This window comes from Erigeron canadensis, chromosome 8 (genome assembly GCF_010389155.1).
Source record: "Erigeron canadensis isolate Cc75 chromosome 8, C_canadensis_v1, whole genome shotgun sequence".
NCBI classification, from domain to species: domain Eukaryota; kingdom Viridiplantae; phylum Streptophyta; class Magnoliopsida; order Asterales; family Asteraceae; genus Erigeron; species Erigeron canadensis.
This window is the reverse complement of record NC_057768.1, coordinates 42,237,549-42,254,088: the sequence shown is the minus strand read 5'-3', so window position 1 is coordinate 42,254,088 and position 16,540 is coordinate 42,237,549. Positions and strand designations below refer to the sequence as shown.

The 16,540-nt window shown below is 30.7% G+C and overlaps 1 protein-coding gene and 1 non-coding gene across 2 annotated transcripts; both read right to left on the bottom strand.

The window, feature by feature from the left end:
• Positions 1–753: 753 nt before the first annotated feature.
• On the bottom strand, positions 754–5,338 carry LOC122578323 (external alternative NAD(P)H-ubiquinone oxidoreductase B1, mitochondrial). The gene is made up of 10 exons (XM_043750260.1): positions 5,134–5,338; positions 3,530–3,806; positions 3,229–3,435; positions 2,575–2,825; positions 2,268–2,487; positions 2,001–2,105; positions 1,655–1,918; positions 1,422–1,543; positions 1,142–1,261; positions 754–972 (listed from the first exon to the last, which is right to left on the bottom strand). Exons 1-10 carry the CDS (start codon positions 5,229–5,231, stop codon positions 885–887), a joined length of 1,752 nt encoding a protein of 583 aa, XP_043606195.1. The 5' UTR covers positions 5,232–5,338; the 3' UTR covers positions 754–884.
• A 6,334-nt stretch (positions 5,339–11,672) lies between these two features.
• TRNAE-CUC lies at positions 11,673–11,745 on the bottom strand. The gene has a single exon. It is a non-coding gene; the product is annotated as a tRNA-Glu (tRNA).
• Positions 11,746–16,540: the final 4,795 nt, after the last annotated feature.

Sequence of the window (16,540 nt, the reverse complement as noted above, 5' to 3'; positions counted from 1 at the left end):
TACAATACTATAAACTACATTTATTGGTGTACATCCAAAAATTAGTGGTGGCTTCCCTATCCATAAATATTGAATTACTCAATCTACACCACAAAAGTGTATAGTTTTAATCAAGCAAGAATACTGAAATTTATATACTCTTTTTAGTACAGCCAATTTTATGTAGCAACAAATATCTTGAACTTAAAAGCCAACATCTATATTTGTTAGAAAAAAATGTTAATCACAATAAAAAGAAAAGATTTTTGAAAAAAAGAAAGAAAGTGGGAGTCCATTAGAAGAAACCAAGTTGGCTCCTTACTGGGCCAAGGATGCACCCGCCTGTTATCCTTCCACAGCTAGCGAGAAGTTTTTGTGGTGGAATACTTCAGCACCATTTTAACTCTCATTTAGCATCATTCTTTGTTTAAATGGACAAACCAAGAACTCTGAATGCAGACCAATTCAACATTCAATCATGAATGATGCCATTTAGTTGCAATCAAACACATCCTTGGTATGAAGAAGAAACAAACATCTATCAAATACCGGTCTTTATATGCTTTCAATATATCTTCACAAATGTAAAGAAATCATTGTTAAGACATCTTCACAAATGAAATTTAGGCTTTTTCCCCCATTAATTTGGAGAAGGTTACACTCACAGATTACGATACCATTATAGCCACGGAAAACTGTGAGGTCGGTCCCAATTACATATTGTTTAAAAAAAACCCAAAGATCCTGGATAAAACGATATTTCAACAACCCTAATGCAACAAGATATTTCGGCTTGTGATCATTAAGAAAGACAATTTTCATACAAATTACTAGCTTCCAATTTGCATTACATAAATTGAACTCAAGTCAACATCAACTGCAAACAGTGGCAAGGGGAACAAAATTCAAATTCGACTCGAGTCTCTGCCAAATATGAATCTTCTCGTCCAATCAGATACAACTAGTACCCTTGTTCTCCAGCTCACTTGTTTGCTGAAATCAGTAAAACATATTAGCATCACAAGCAACATATATACTTTGAAATAGAATCATAATTACACAAGCAACATGAAGTATTCATTCTTGCTCCTTTCTATTTTATGTGCCTCACATCATAGCCCGAAACTTAACTAGAGATAGATGCAGGCACTTGATTGATTACCTTGCATAAATAGAATACCATAGCCATTGTGTACTACGACCCATTGAAACCCAATCTCCCGGCAGTTCAGCTGCTGCCTGCTCTCCACCTAGAGGTGCAAACTGCCCCAAATGCTTATACCTTTTACGAATAAAGAAAGGAGTCAAAAAGCAGTCAATACAGAATAGAGATGAGTAAAAATCCAATAATAATATCTTTGATCCTCTATCTACTCTAGGGAAACCATGACCTCACAAACAAAGGATCACTGCAACTTTAATAAAATATCCAGTTAGGATACCTAAATGGAAGAAAGTCATGACGACCAGAACTCATGAACCGGCGAGGGCCTTCTGGTAGAGTCTTGGCCAACTCCATCTTGTTAAAGCAGCTTGATAGATATGTCCCTTGTTGGGAAGCAACCTATGACAAAAACATTCATCATGCAAGGTTATCAGTAGAACAGAAGATGTACAAAAATAAATTTATTTTGCTTAAAGTAAATTCCAGAAAAAGAAAATGGTAGATAATTACCTGTGCCGTTGCAGGGAGACTTTTCATCTGTAAATCTACTTGTGAAAGAGCTGACTTGAACCCTTCAATGTCGACTTCCTTTCTAGCGTTTCCTTCTGGATCATTTAAAAGATCAGTCACACTGGAAAGATTCTTGTCTCTTAAATGGTTCTCAACTTGGGGATAACGTATAAGTATGTCATCAATAATTTCTTGGAATTCTTCTACTGTTAGGGTTCCAGACTTATCCTTGTCAGCTGCATCGAATATCGCACCAATATCTTCCTACAAAAGTTGGCATAGGGCGTATAGATAATAGAATAACAACAACTACAGAAATATTACAGTATACTCTAAAACAAAATACCATGATTTTACGCTGATCAATTGTGGCACAATCACCAATTGCATAAACATCTTCTCTTCCCTTTACTCGCAACCATTCATCAGTAGCTAAAACCTTCCTATTTCCCTACATATACCACATAATAGTAAAGCAAAAATGACTATATATGCAGTTATATTAATTGGATTAACGGTTTAAATAAACTTGATTAGCTCAGTGAGAAGCACCCTTTTTGGAATAACATAATTTCAAAAACTAATTAAGTAAAGAAGATTTGCTGCAGGAAACCTGGCCAACTTGGTCCATGAAATCTTTCACCACAGGCCGGGTTGCAATACCAGTTGACCAAAGAACCATCCCATGAGGTATAGAAACATTCTCTCCGGTACACTTAACTTTCACCTTGACTTCTTTATCTGATACACCTAAAACCCGACATCCGGTCTGTACATCAATACCGTCCCTGGCGAACTTAGTTTCAGCAAATGTACTGATTCTACTATCATACCTGTGAAACATAATGTACAACTAGAGTATTAAATGTTATATCATGTTCGAAAACATAAATGGTGTGAAAGATTTGGTGTGGACATACGTGTTCAAAATATGATCACCAGATTGAATGACTGTTATTCTAACCATATCTTTGACCATGGGATATAATTTGACTAAATCTTCATGGACAAAGTCATGTAGCTCTGCTGCAAATTCTACTCCAGTTGGGCCTCCACCGACTATTACAAAGTGGAGGTTTGTTCTTCGTTCCTCTTCAGTTAACTCTGGCAGGATAGCCTTCTCAAAACAATCAATTACACTCGTACGAATCTTTTGAGCATCTTCGATTTCCTGTATGGTGGTTCATGGCATTTCTTAGCAAATGAACACATAAATGAAGATTTCTCATTCAAACTAGTGAACATTCAGATAAAATTCATGTGTGAATTATATCTTCATCTGTTCGTTCTACATAACAAAGAGTGATCTAAAAATCTTTTCGAAGTAGCAGAAGGTTTAACTTAAAACAAAAATGAAGCTTTAATAAGTAGAGGAAGTTCACCTTGAATAACTCATTTACCCACAACCGATACACTTAAAAGATAGACAAAGGTTTTTAGTTAGTTGGGAAACATTGAATAGCTGGAATGGTAAACCGATGAGCTTAAGGTAGGCAATCACCTACATTTAACATTGTGTACCTACATTGAACATTGTGTAGATGAACTGCAGTTATTAATAGAAAGATTGCTACCTTGAGAAAATGGCAATACTCCTTGACGCCAGGAGTATTGAAGGTATTCACTTCTGATCCAGTTGCAACAACCAAATAGTCATAATCTAGAGAAAAGTCATTCTTTCCCACTAAGTTTCCTTCAATAGAGGAGCGACAAAAAACTTTCTTGTTCGCTGCGTCAATCTTTGTGCATTCTGCTTCCCAAAAGTGAATTTCTCCATTTTTCTATCAATCATACAAAAAGTTATTATTCAGAATATATAAGGAAAAACAGTTGAAATCCCTAATTTAATGATCAAGTAGTTTAAATTGTGTTGACCTTTTTGATAATGTTACGAACTGGCTCCACGATGCTGCGTGCCTCAACTGTTCCACAAGTAACACTGGGTAACAACGGGGTGAAAGCAAAATAATTTCGAGGAGAAACCACCTGAACGTCATATGAAGAAATATCCAAGTCCTTGAGGAAACTGGTACTAGCCCATCCTGTTCCAAGGACAACCACTTTTTTCTTATGTTTTAATGCTTTTTCAACTTCTGTGTTGTTTGTTACACTGCTTGATTGTGATTCTGAGTATGCAACAAGTCCCCCACCACTGCATATATCAAGCGCAAGGATCTCAAAAAAGGAACAATACGAATTGCAGAACACAAAGAACAGATGGTATTGTGTAAAATAATTTACCCTGGGTAACTTTTAAGATTAAATAAATTTCATTTATAAAAAAGAAAAAGAAAAGAGCGAAGCTGGTTGCCTGCCTCTCAATGTGTTAGTGTGGTGTTCAAGCTGTCTACACTCTACATGATAAATCAACTAGACTAAATGGAATGATGGTGAACATCAACATAAGAAGGATGTGATGCCTAACTTTCTATTTATAGTAAACTAGTGGGGCTAACATAGCTGAATGAAAATAGAGATGCTACATTATGGAATTTACTAAACGTAATATGCTAACAGTTTCAGCAAGAGTGGAGAGCCATGTAATGATACCAAGTCGTATACTAAACACATTCCGTCTTTCTAATTAACTGACTCAGCCTACGCACAAAATACTGCAATACAAGGTAAACATATAGCCACCCAAACAAGAAAAGCATAAAATTTTGATAGAATGCTAACACTATAAAGAGTAAGCACCCGATGCCGTCTTCCACGGGTTTTGGGTCCCAATACCTCGACGGTGTATGAGGGAGGTTAAGATGTAGACAGTCTTACCCCTACCACCACGGTGTAGAGAGACTGCTTTCGGTATCTATTTAAAATACAAAAGGACCTCAAACCTTGCAAGGCATGAGGACAGAACCATTGACCTCTGTCTTCATAGGCAAGGGTATTAATCATTAATTTAGTAGAGGTAAAAACATGTACAAATAAATAATCATTAAATTAGATTATGCGGTATACCCGGGTTAAATTTCTTGAAAAGGGGTACTTTTGTAGAAAAAAAAATAACTTGATTCATTGACTTTGAGGTTTTTAAGCCTTTTTTTTATTTGATGAAGGGCTTTTTACATAGTTATGATGAGCAAAACAAAGACCAGACATGTATAGTGACTGTGTTTGGCCAAATATGTAAAAAAGACCGATGGAACAAAGTTTCTCTCAATAATAACTACTGTACTATACTATCACACATTCACGAGGATTAGATAAACAAACAGCAACAAGCGCATTGAACATCAAAATCAATCATCGCCTCTAATCTAAACTTATATTCATAGTACAACACGTTGTTTTTAATATACGCGTGTCATAACTTCGTTATCAACAATCCAATCCAATCTAAAAATAAATAAGATTAATGCCCAAAAAGTTTCCTATTTTCACCTGATCTACCCCAAAATCACGAAATTAAGAATAAAAAACACACTAAACTCACTCAGTTAAAATCCAGCAAGCAAAATAAAAATAACACACACCTGAGAGAGAAAACAATGAGAAGCTTGGACAAAGAACCAAAATTATTATTATTATTATTAGACTTAAAAGCTTTGTTGAGATACGAAACAAGCCTCATCTTCTTCACGTAGTAGTAGTAGTAGTAGTGTTAGTGATAATATTAGTATTAGTAATAGTAATATTATTGGATCAAGCAGTGGAAATCTGAAATTGGATTTTGACCTTTCTACTTATAAATTAACTAATTAATGAAAAGTTTCCTCTTTCTTTTTCCTTTTAAGATCTTATTATCTGGTCAGGTGCACACGCAACACGTGTCTCCGATCTACCAATCAGCTAACTTTGGTGTGTAAATCATACTACTTACTGTAGTCGGTAAGACATGTTATTTCACAGGGCTGAGTGCTATCGACGTCGGTTTTTACCCAAAACCTACAAATTGTTTCTTTTACGATTCGATTTTTCATTTTTTTTATACTGTTTCAGTTTAGATTATAACTTTTGGGTTCCATTTATTATATTGTTATTCTTATCTATCTATACTATCTTAGAAAACATTTTGTTTTTTTTTTAAATCTCAAAAGATGATTTGAACTATCTAAATTACTCTCCTTTTTTATTCATTAATTTAAACATCTCTACCTAATATACCTATAATATCCTTAAATTTCAACCACTCATTTTTTTCCTCTCTCATCAAATCTCAACCACTAATTTTTTTCTTTGTCCTCCATAAATCATTTTATTCCTCTAAATTTTTCTTTTTTATCTCAAAAACCGTATATCGATAAATTATAAAAATTATATGGATATTCTTAAAATTTCATGTTCTTTCATTAGAGGTTTCATTCAATATACTTTCGACGAAATTTTAAATCCCACAGCGGAGCCCGTACGGCTAAGGCATTTGACTATCACATTCGATGACTTATCACCTCCTATGACCTATCACCCCCACCATCTCACGCCGCATTGCGCGGGTACTATTGCTCGTCTATAATAAAAAAGCCTCTAAATTTTCAACATTTAACTTAAATTTTCAATATTGATTTTAAGTAATTTCCCACCCAAATGCTAATCATATCTATTTTATATTTACCTAAAATAACTATAATACTCTTTGTCTCTTCTCAAATCTCAACCAATCATTTTTTTCTCTCTTCTGCATAAATCATTTATTCCTCCAATTTATTCAAAACATTTTTATCTCAAATATCATACATCCATAAATTATAAAAATTATATGGGTGTTTTTAAAATTTCATGTTCTTTCATTAGAGATGTCATTTGATATACTTTCAACGAACTTTTAAATCCGAGGCGGAGCCGGTACGACTAAGACATTAGACTATCATACTCTATGACATGACCTATCACACTATGACCTAACTATCACCCTCACCATCTCACCGCTGCAATGCGCGTATACTTACTATCGTAATTTTAAATAAGAATAAATTTTTTGTATTTTTGCTTATTTTTCCAAAAAATTGAACACAAAAATCAAGACATCAAGTAAGAAGTCATTATATTTCAATAATGAGAATTACAAAGAAGTATTCCTAAATTTTATATATTTATTTTCTATCTTCTATTGTTATTATATTGTAAATTTAACCATGTGAATTCAAATTCGTGCAGCATGATTCACAAACAAATATTCAAACCTCAAAATAAACGTGAAAATGGAATGAAATTATTGTTGTTGACGTCTTTTAGTGACTATATAGTAAAAGTTGTCCAATATATAATGTGTTTAGCATGGATTGAGATCCTGAAATGAAAGCTGGAGTAAGACAGTCAGTTGAAGTTATTTTCAACTTTATTAGTAAAGTTGAAAGCATCTTGATTTTTGGATTGAAATCAATTGTTAGGATCATCAACTTTACCAATAAAGTTGTAATTAACGTTAAGGAATCTCAATCCGTTTAGTATATAGTTTCTTTTAACTTGTATTTTTATGGAGAAATGTTTAGATGAAGTTAACATGAAAAAAACTGATTTTCATTCTTTTAACAATTAAATGTAAATGTAATATCCAAAGCCGTTTTTTACGGGTTTTGGTCTTAATATCTCAACGGTGTATGGAAGAAGTTGAGATGTAGACAGTCTTATCCAATGTTTTAAATACCCACTTCCTACATTTGTAGGAGCGGATTATTAGAGGGGTTTCGAGAGTCCCGGATTTCATCCCAGTCATGCGTGATTCGAGCTATGCATACTACCCAATTGGATGTTACTGTGGTGTCTCGAATGCTAACTGCTAACTACTAACAACTAACTTTCAAAAAAAAGAAAGAAAAAAAAAGGTTGGTATTACCGATCGGAGGATACTACGGTATTTTAAGCCCGATATTTTTCCGGTATTTTCACTATTCAATATCGGCCGGTATTTCCGAATAAAAAGGATTCCAAGTCCACCTGATAGGTTTGTTCCTTTCACAGTTTTACATCTTTTAGTGCTAGAGATTATATATGGGTGAATAATTTAAGGATTTTGCTTTAACCTTTATTTTGAAGTCTTTTTAAATAAAATTTGGCTTCAATGTCATTTAAGATTTTAAATAAAATTTGACTTCAATGTCATTCAAGATTTACGAATTAATGTTTAACTTTTACTAAAGTAATTAACTAATGAGCAATACGAGTACTATTTAATGATGCACATACGAATATCGATTATCATTATCATTATATATTTATACTAGATCACTCTCTCGTGTAATATGCGGATAAACATATATAATTAACTAGGTCTTTTACCCGTACGATGTGCGGTTATTTAAAAATGTTGTTTTAGTTATATGAATATTTATAATAACTTTTAACAACTATACATTATTTAGGCATGTACATATAAATCTATATTATCATTAAATGAAAATATTTACATTTATTGAAATAGATAATAGATACATTCAAACTATAACTCTTATTATTTATGAAAATTTTTGCATTTATATAAAAACATACGTTATCAAATATTCATATTAACTATCACATATTATACTTCATGCAATACTAATGAACATAAAATGAAGTTAAAATGTAAATATAATGTAAAATCATAACGATCTTTTATTTTTTGCAAAGTGATATGTGACTTATTAGAATTTCATCACACTCTTTCAAAGAAAATAGTTTCATAAAACTTACTTCATCAAATAATAAAATTCATAAAAGTTGAAAAACTTTAATTAGATATAGTTAGAAACCAAATTCAAATTATAATTATATTACAAAGAACAAACCTATGATTCAAATTATGTTGAATTCACCTAGTAATTGATAATAGTTTTTATAAAACGTAAAATCACTACCACGAAAAGGATAAAAAACTATATTAGAATGTGATATATAATATTGGTTATATTAGATAGTAAAATTAAGAAATAAATCACTTGAAAACCAAATATTTTCTAATTTTAAAAATAGATTTTAAATTCATACGGTTTCTATTATGATATAGAATGTGATTTTTACTTTTATTTTTGTAAGATTTTGTTTATATATAGATTTTATTTTTATTTAATTTAATAGTTTTAGATAATATAATTTTGTAGATTTATATATTGTAAAAAAATATAGAGATGCCACATAGGATAAAGACCTATGTGACAATTTTTAAAAATAGCTTTAAATTATAGAAAGCTTTAAAATGTTAGGATAACTATTGTTTTAATATTTATATAGATGGCATTTTAATATTTTACAATACTATAGATACATAACTATAAATAAAAGATAATGATAAATCAACTTTAAAATAAATCTAAAAATCAACTTAATTATAAGATGACGACACTTTAAAGAGTACACTACTCAAACATTGAGTTAATTTAAACCTACATCTATTTAATTTATAACTTGAAATGAACCCAACCACCATGAGTCGCTCAGCTTTTGCAAATCAAAACAAAAATAATACAATAAAAATGATCCAAAAATAAAGTTCTAACAGTAGAATCAAATAATGGAATGTGAGCATGTAACCTTCATAATTATACTCATTCTCTAACAAGGTGAAGAAGTAGCATTTGAAAAAACAAAGACTTTTCAAAAAATCATACTTGAGAAAGAGATAGAAGATTAGATGATTCTTTTTTTTTTCCAAATTTTGATGGAAATGTGAAAAAATCACATATTTATACCTTTTTTTGTTTAAAGTCGTTTTATTTTTTAATATGTAAACACGAAAAAATTCTTTGAATGAATATCATTTCTTCCAAAATATGATGAAAATAAAATATGAAGTATTCAATTTTCCAAGAAATCTATATCTCCGTGTCTTCAACGTCTTTGCTCTATCAAACAAGAAAATTATTTCATTTCCATTTTCCTGCGTTCATTTTCGGTACGAAACACACCCTTAATCCTTAATGAAATTCACATGTCAAATTTTTAAGGTTTAAACTAATTTTTAGGTTAATGACTTAGGTTAAATTATCGTTATTTATTGATAAAGTATAAGATTAAGAAAGAAACTTAATAGAACCACATATGAAGTATTTATAAGATTGATTCTTTACATAAGATACTAAAATTTTAAGCGTATTAAATTAAATGAAAAACGTATCTTAAAAAGTAGATGAGAATACTATCCATTTTTATATTAAAATGATCATTCATGAACACATTAAGAATTTGACATGTGCTTACATTGACACCGTGTTACGTTATGTTCTTTTATTGTATGTCAATTTATAAGATTTGAAAATAAATCAAAAGGCATAAGCTAAAATCATATTGGAATATGTAATTTAGTATTTAGTAAACTAGTAATTTAAGGAATATTTCTAAAAATGGTAAATGATGTAAGCAAAGTAATTCAAGGGTTATAATTTAAATTTGTTTCTCATTCAAGGGCTATGACTTTTTTAAAAATGAATTAGAAGGGTGTTTTATTATTATTGGGAGATGACAAAACATTTTATTTATTTTTTTACTATTTATTGAAGTGTATGTATTGTCACCGTGTGTAGTGTCCCTTGTGAAAAATTTTCCTATCCGCCACTGTTTGGATAACAAGTATATAATTTAAAGATTTATAAGAATATGCATCTTATATTTTAAACTTGTCTTTAATTATTTTTTTTGTGTGTTATAAGCAATTCTCGATAACCACATCTATCCATTAAGCTTTATCATGATAGTTTCATGAATTATGTATGGATAAATTTGAATTGTTCTTTTTTTAAAAAGTTGTGGATTATTTGCTCGCAACAGGGGATCTAGTTTACGTTATCTTAATCGGGTCCGTGCTTGAGAGCTCCTCACCCTTAATACCTAGTAGGAGGAGAAACTCCCAACTAAACTGCCCGAAGTCATGAATTTTAATTGGGATAAAACCATGCCCCCTCTGCAGGACTCAAACCTGCTTCACTGAAGACTTTATTGTGAAATTCCTTTAAATGTCCTTCCCAGGTCTCGAGTTCGAGACCTCCAGCATGTAAACCTGGTGCTCAATCACTGAGCTATAAGGGGAAGTACAAATTTTTCTAAATCTTGATTTTTCTAAACTTAGTTATATTTGCATGCTTTGTTAAATAATGTGCATTTTTTAAGATGTAGCTAAAACTTTTAGGGGGTGTCTGGTTAGTATAAAGGAATGGGAGAGGGAAAGAGTAAGGGAATACAATGATAATATTCCTCTACATGGTTGTTGCTTGGTTACACAAAGTCAGAATTTCTGAAATTCCTTTCTTCTCAATAAAAATAATTCTCTTTAAAATTCTCCTACCACCACCCATCAGAATACCTCCAGCCGTCACCTCCCACCAGAATACCTCCAGCCGCCATCACTAATCGGAATACCTCAAGCCCCACCACCTACCTGAAATACCTCCAGCCCCACACCCACAGGAAATACCTCCAGTCCCACCACCCGTTGCAAACACCTACAGCCGCTACCACCGGAAAAAGAAAATGAAGATACAAAAAGTTATCGATGATTTACAAAAAAGTTATGGATAAAGATAACTCGTACATATGAAGATAGGAAGATACAGAAAGTTATCGATGAAGACATAAAAAGTTATCTTTGTTTTAATTACTACTTGTACATATGAAGACATAAAAAGTTATTAATATAGTATAGATATACAGTATGCCAACACTTTGAAAAAAATTGTGAGAAAGTTTGCTTAAACTTATTAAACATAAAATATGAGTAAAAACATAGATTTATAATAATTATGAGTATAAAACATATGTCATTGTATGCTAACAATCATCAGTGTATTTATTTTTTTTAGCATAAATATGTTCTTTCAAATACAAACAATTCATAGATAACCGACATATTTTCTTCAATAATCTTAAAAAAAAAAAAAAAAAAAGTAAGGCAAAATAAAAAAACAACCACTGAATTTAAAACCATTTCGATAAATTGAAAATTACATACTCGTATTATCTTTTATTTTTTTTTAAAAGGCCAACAAACAATTTTATTAATCTTATGGTTTATACACACATCTTTGTATATCCACATGTAAAATATAAAGTGGACGTCATGAAGAAACAAAGCATCCATTTGCAGTTTCATTAATAAAAAAAGCATTTCCGTTGCCGGGACTTGAACCCGGGTCTCTCGGGTGAGAGCCGAGTATCCTAACCAACTAGACTACAACGGATTTGATTATTAGCGGTACTGTAATGATTTTATTTGTTTCACTTATCATTACACTTAACCTAAAATCGTACGGGCCGGGGATGAAACATATTAGTACCCAATCAATATCTTATCAATTCAATCTCATGTAACTTTTATATTAATTCGCTGCAATGTACGACTATGGATAATTATGGATCATTTGTAAATTAGTTGTTAAACTAGGGATGAACAAAACTACCGAAACCGGTACCGGTACCGAAAGGGATTCGGTATCGGTTTTTAGTTTGGGTAATTTTCGGTTTCGGTACCAATCGGTTCGGTACCGGAGAAACCGATTTGGATACCGTTTGGGAATATTAATGTTTTTTGAGGTACATGCTTAGTCTCTCTATTGTCTCTCCCTAATTTGCCATTTCATAAACAAACTGTCATGCATAAATCCACTGCATTGGCGTGCTAAATGATTATCTATAACAAAAAAGATACATGGAAATTAAAACTCGGTTTTTGTTTAGCCTTGGGTATCATATACGACTATGCCAGAAATCACAATTGACCTAATCTGAATTCTTGTTAGTGACTTCTCCACAAATTTCATAGATTACCTAGCTATGTGACACTAGAAGTTGGTGCAAGTCTAAAAACAAAAGAATGATCAATCAATGTTTCTGATCAATCACTTAATGCTTATACTTAAACTAAGATCTCAGACTCCTCATACAATATGCTTTTATGCATAAATCCTTATTGCCATTCAAAGAACTCTCTTTGAGATATATACATTCATCATCAAAGCCACCGTCATCTTTTGAAGACTTGATTTAACACGCATAGAAAGCGTCATACGAGACAGGTAACAAGCATATAATGTGTATCAGTTGATAGAATCAACCTTTTGCTGTCTTTTCTTCTCAATTTTTTATTTTTCAAAAAGAATCGGTATTAATACGTATGGTACCGAAAAACCGGTACTAGTACCGAACCGGTACCAATTTCTTCGGTACGGTATTGGTTTTGGGTTTTCGGTAACAATCAGTTCGATACAGTATGGTACCGAATACCATCCCTATGTTAAACTATATTAATAAGGCTCTAAATTCTCAAATGTTTTGTTCATATCGCTCATATGTGAAGGAGTGGTTGAGCTAAATAGCTAGTTTTGAAACAACAAATATAGTAAAAAACTTTGAATTAAAGTGTTTTAAGTATAATAGGTACTAACTTAAACATCCAGGTAATATCTAGGTATAATTATGATAATTGATTATAGTTACATGTGAAAACACAACATTTATAATAGCATATTCTAAAAGTTTATTACAATAAATAAAATAAGGGTTTTATTACAATAAATAAAAGTTTATTACAATAAATAAAATAAGAATTGTCATTAAAAATTAGTTGGGTGCATAAAAATTTGTACCTTGCTTTTAGAAAAAATCAGGAGGACAATTTTTAATATATAATGTACAAGTTTTTAAACATGTAATAAGTTGTTAGTGATAGCCCTTAAGGCTGTCATTATCATTTTTCATAAAATAAAAAACTTTGAAGAAATAGCACACATGACAGTTTATGCAGACATGTTCCTTAGAAAAAGTTATACTGATCATAACACATATAAAAGAAAACATAAAAAACCAAGGAAAAAAATTTCATCTATAGAATCGATCGAGTACATATCTTTAAAAACATTGTTTTTATTTCTGATTATATATCTTGTTCGTATTTTCAAAACTAATGAAAAAGGATACACATGAATTTAAAAGATTATCCAAATTAATTTTTTATATTTTTGAATGATGTCATATATAGAATTGTTTTTAAAAGAAAGATTTATAGTCACCGTTGTGTAACGTATTCTTTTTGTTTATTTAGGTCTCACTTTCTCTAGCACGATGAGATATAGCTGGTTACCAACTTACTTAATCCTTACTAACAATAGTTTATCGATTAGATTTTAGACCCGTGTCCAACACTGGACACAGGATTTACGATATTATCAATATTAAATCTTTATACATTTAAGTCACAAATTATAATTTTGTAGAAATACGGTTTTAAGTGTTATATTTTACAAGTTGTAGTACAATAATCATGGGTTCGTCACTGTCATTATTAGCCTAGACATATTGATTGATATGTTTGTCGTAGTCATTCCACAAGGTACATGTTATATATAATAATTTCTCTATTATAGACTATTTTGAAACCAGTTGTACTCATAATGTGATATTATTATGAAAAATATTTAAGAATTAAAATATAAACATACTTGTGATTCTGTACTTGATATTCACGTATATTTATTTGATAATGATGCGGACCCAAAACACGCATAAGATTATTTTCAATCACATGTTCTATAATAATTTGATTACAGTTAGAATTGTTTCTATATTCTTTCTATTGTGTTTAAAAATGATGATGTTATATATCGTCATCTATTATTATGTTTAAGATATGCATCTAGAGTTTAATTTATGTTTATATTAAATATTAAATTAAATATTAATATTTATAATTTATAAAAATCTAATCTAATATTTGTTAATAAGTTATTAGGTTTTGAAATAAATTTTTGTAGATAATATGTCATATGTTGAACTTTTTTTAATTAATTAAATGATTGCAAATTTTAAAGAATTCTCTCAAGTTGATGGCTAAAAATATATATAGAATAAGTATTCAGGGCTAAAAAGTGTAAATTATTGATAGAAAACAAAAAAGTGTAAATTAATGAGACTTTTTCTACAAATTAATATAAATATCAATATAATAATATATTTGGATAATGATCATCAAGATTTTTAATTTGTAGTTTATCTAAATGATGACATCATCAAAAGTCAATTTAATAAAATTGAATGATGTGATTGGTTAATAAGTCATTGATTTAACTGTCTTATAGTATATATTAAGATCCAACCTTAGTTGAATAAACAAACCCTAATTAAATGATCTCATTGTATCTTTGTAAACATTCTTAGCAATCAACTGTCTTCTTTCAATCATTACTCTATTTGTGATTCCTTCTCAAAAGAAAATGTAAGAAGTAATGATGGTTTTCGGTATGAAACCGTACCGAACCATACCGAAACCGACTAATACCGATATCGAAACTAACCCAATGTGAAAACCGAATACCGTACTGATTATATAGATACGGTACCGTTTTTTCGGTACCAAAATCGTATAATACCGAAATACTAGAAACTAATTCGCAAAAATGGTATTATGTATCACAAATCTAAATTAAATGTGTATTGATTAAATAAATTTTAGTCTTTTATCAAATGAGGCCGACTATAGCAAAATAATTGATATTTAGCATAAATATCAAAAGTTCAAGATATGTTACAAGGCATGTTGGAGATAAACCTCCTTTGTTTTCAAGTTAAGTACTAAAACCGTCCAAATAATTGCTAAAAGATTTATACTTCATTTAAGATTAGATCAGTTTTAAAATTGAGAGACGTATATAATAACCACTTTTATGATATTGGAGAATAGATGTTTTTAAATATATACTGGGAAACTATTTTTCAAATAGCCATCATATATCACAATAGCAAAGTCAAAACTCATGCCATGACGAGGCAGAAACGCCACAACAACATAATATAGTGTTTTTGAAAGGCTATAACCAATTTGTATGTAAGGAATGTGTGAAGTATAACAAGACAGTAACATGTTTTAAAGAAACTATATTTTCGGTACTAGTAACCGGTTTCCCTGTACCAAATTAGTACCGAACCGATTAGTACCGAAACCAATTTAACTAAATCTTTAAAACCGATACCGAAACCGAATCCCTATCGGTACCGATATTCGGTACCAGTTCGGTTTCCGTATTTCGGTAATCTTCCTCAATTAATTAATCATTTCAACTTTGACTTATCGATCAAAACATAACCGACACCCCAAAATACCAAAGTGGAACAAAATGACATAATATTATGTGAATGAAATATGTTCAAAATAATATTTGTGAATGAAATGAGTTGTAACAACTTACGAATAGCTCAAGCTTTTGTTAATTGAGTTTATTCCCTTAACTTTAACCTAATGTACAAATATCAACTACTTGAAAGGCGATTCGGCTAATATTAACACACTCTAAATATACCACTAGATCAAGTTTTTATATGCAACCAATTAAGACTCGAAGGTATCATTTGAACTTTCGACGGAGCCTCAAAACATTTTATCAAAAAACTCAAAACAACAAAACTTATGTACGTATTAAAATGATTCTCCTGAAGTGTCCTGATAAACGGGGACTTGGATATAGAATCGGATAATACCATCATATCTATTTCAAATCTTAAAAGTAACATCACACTTAACAAAAACATGTCAATGTTTTACAATTAAACTTTCCCAATCTTGATCGATTTCCAATTATGTGAAGTATATGAGCAAATCAGTCGAGGCAACATATGTATGCTTTTAATGGTTATGGTGGTTTTTATTGAGTGGATACAGAAATATTAAGAAAGATGAATGTGATTTTTATTTTACTTTTATCATTGAGTATTGTTATATTTTAAAACTTCAATGAAGAAAAGGGTGAAAGATTTTACGCGTTAATATAGTTGATTAGCGTTTGTACAACATATCAATGCTTCTATTAAAAGTAGCAAAACAAGCATGTGTTTGTCGTAATCATAACCAATTTTGATCTAACATGTTTGAATACCCTATCTTCGTTGCTGACACTGTATAGATTGAACCAATCCTAAGAAAACAAAATGTAAAAATGAACGCTAAATATTGAATGATGTTAAACTACTAAAAAACAAAACTACCAA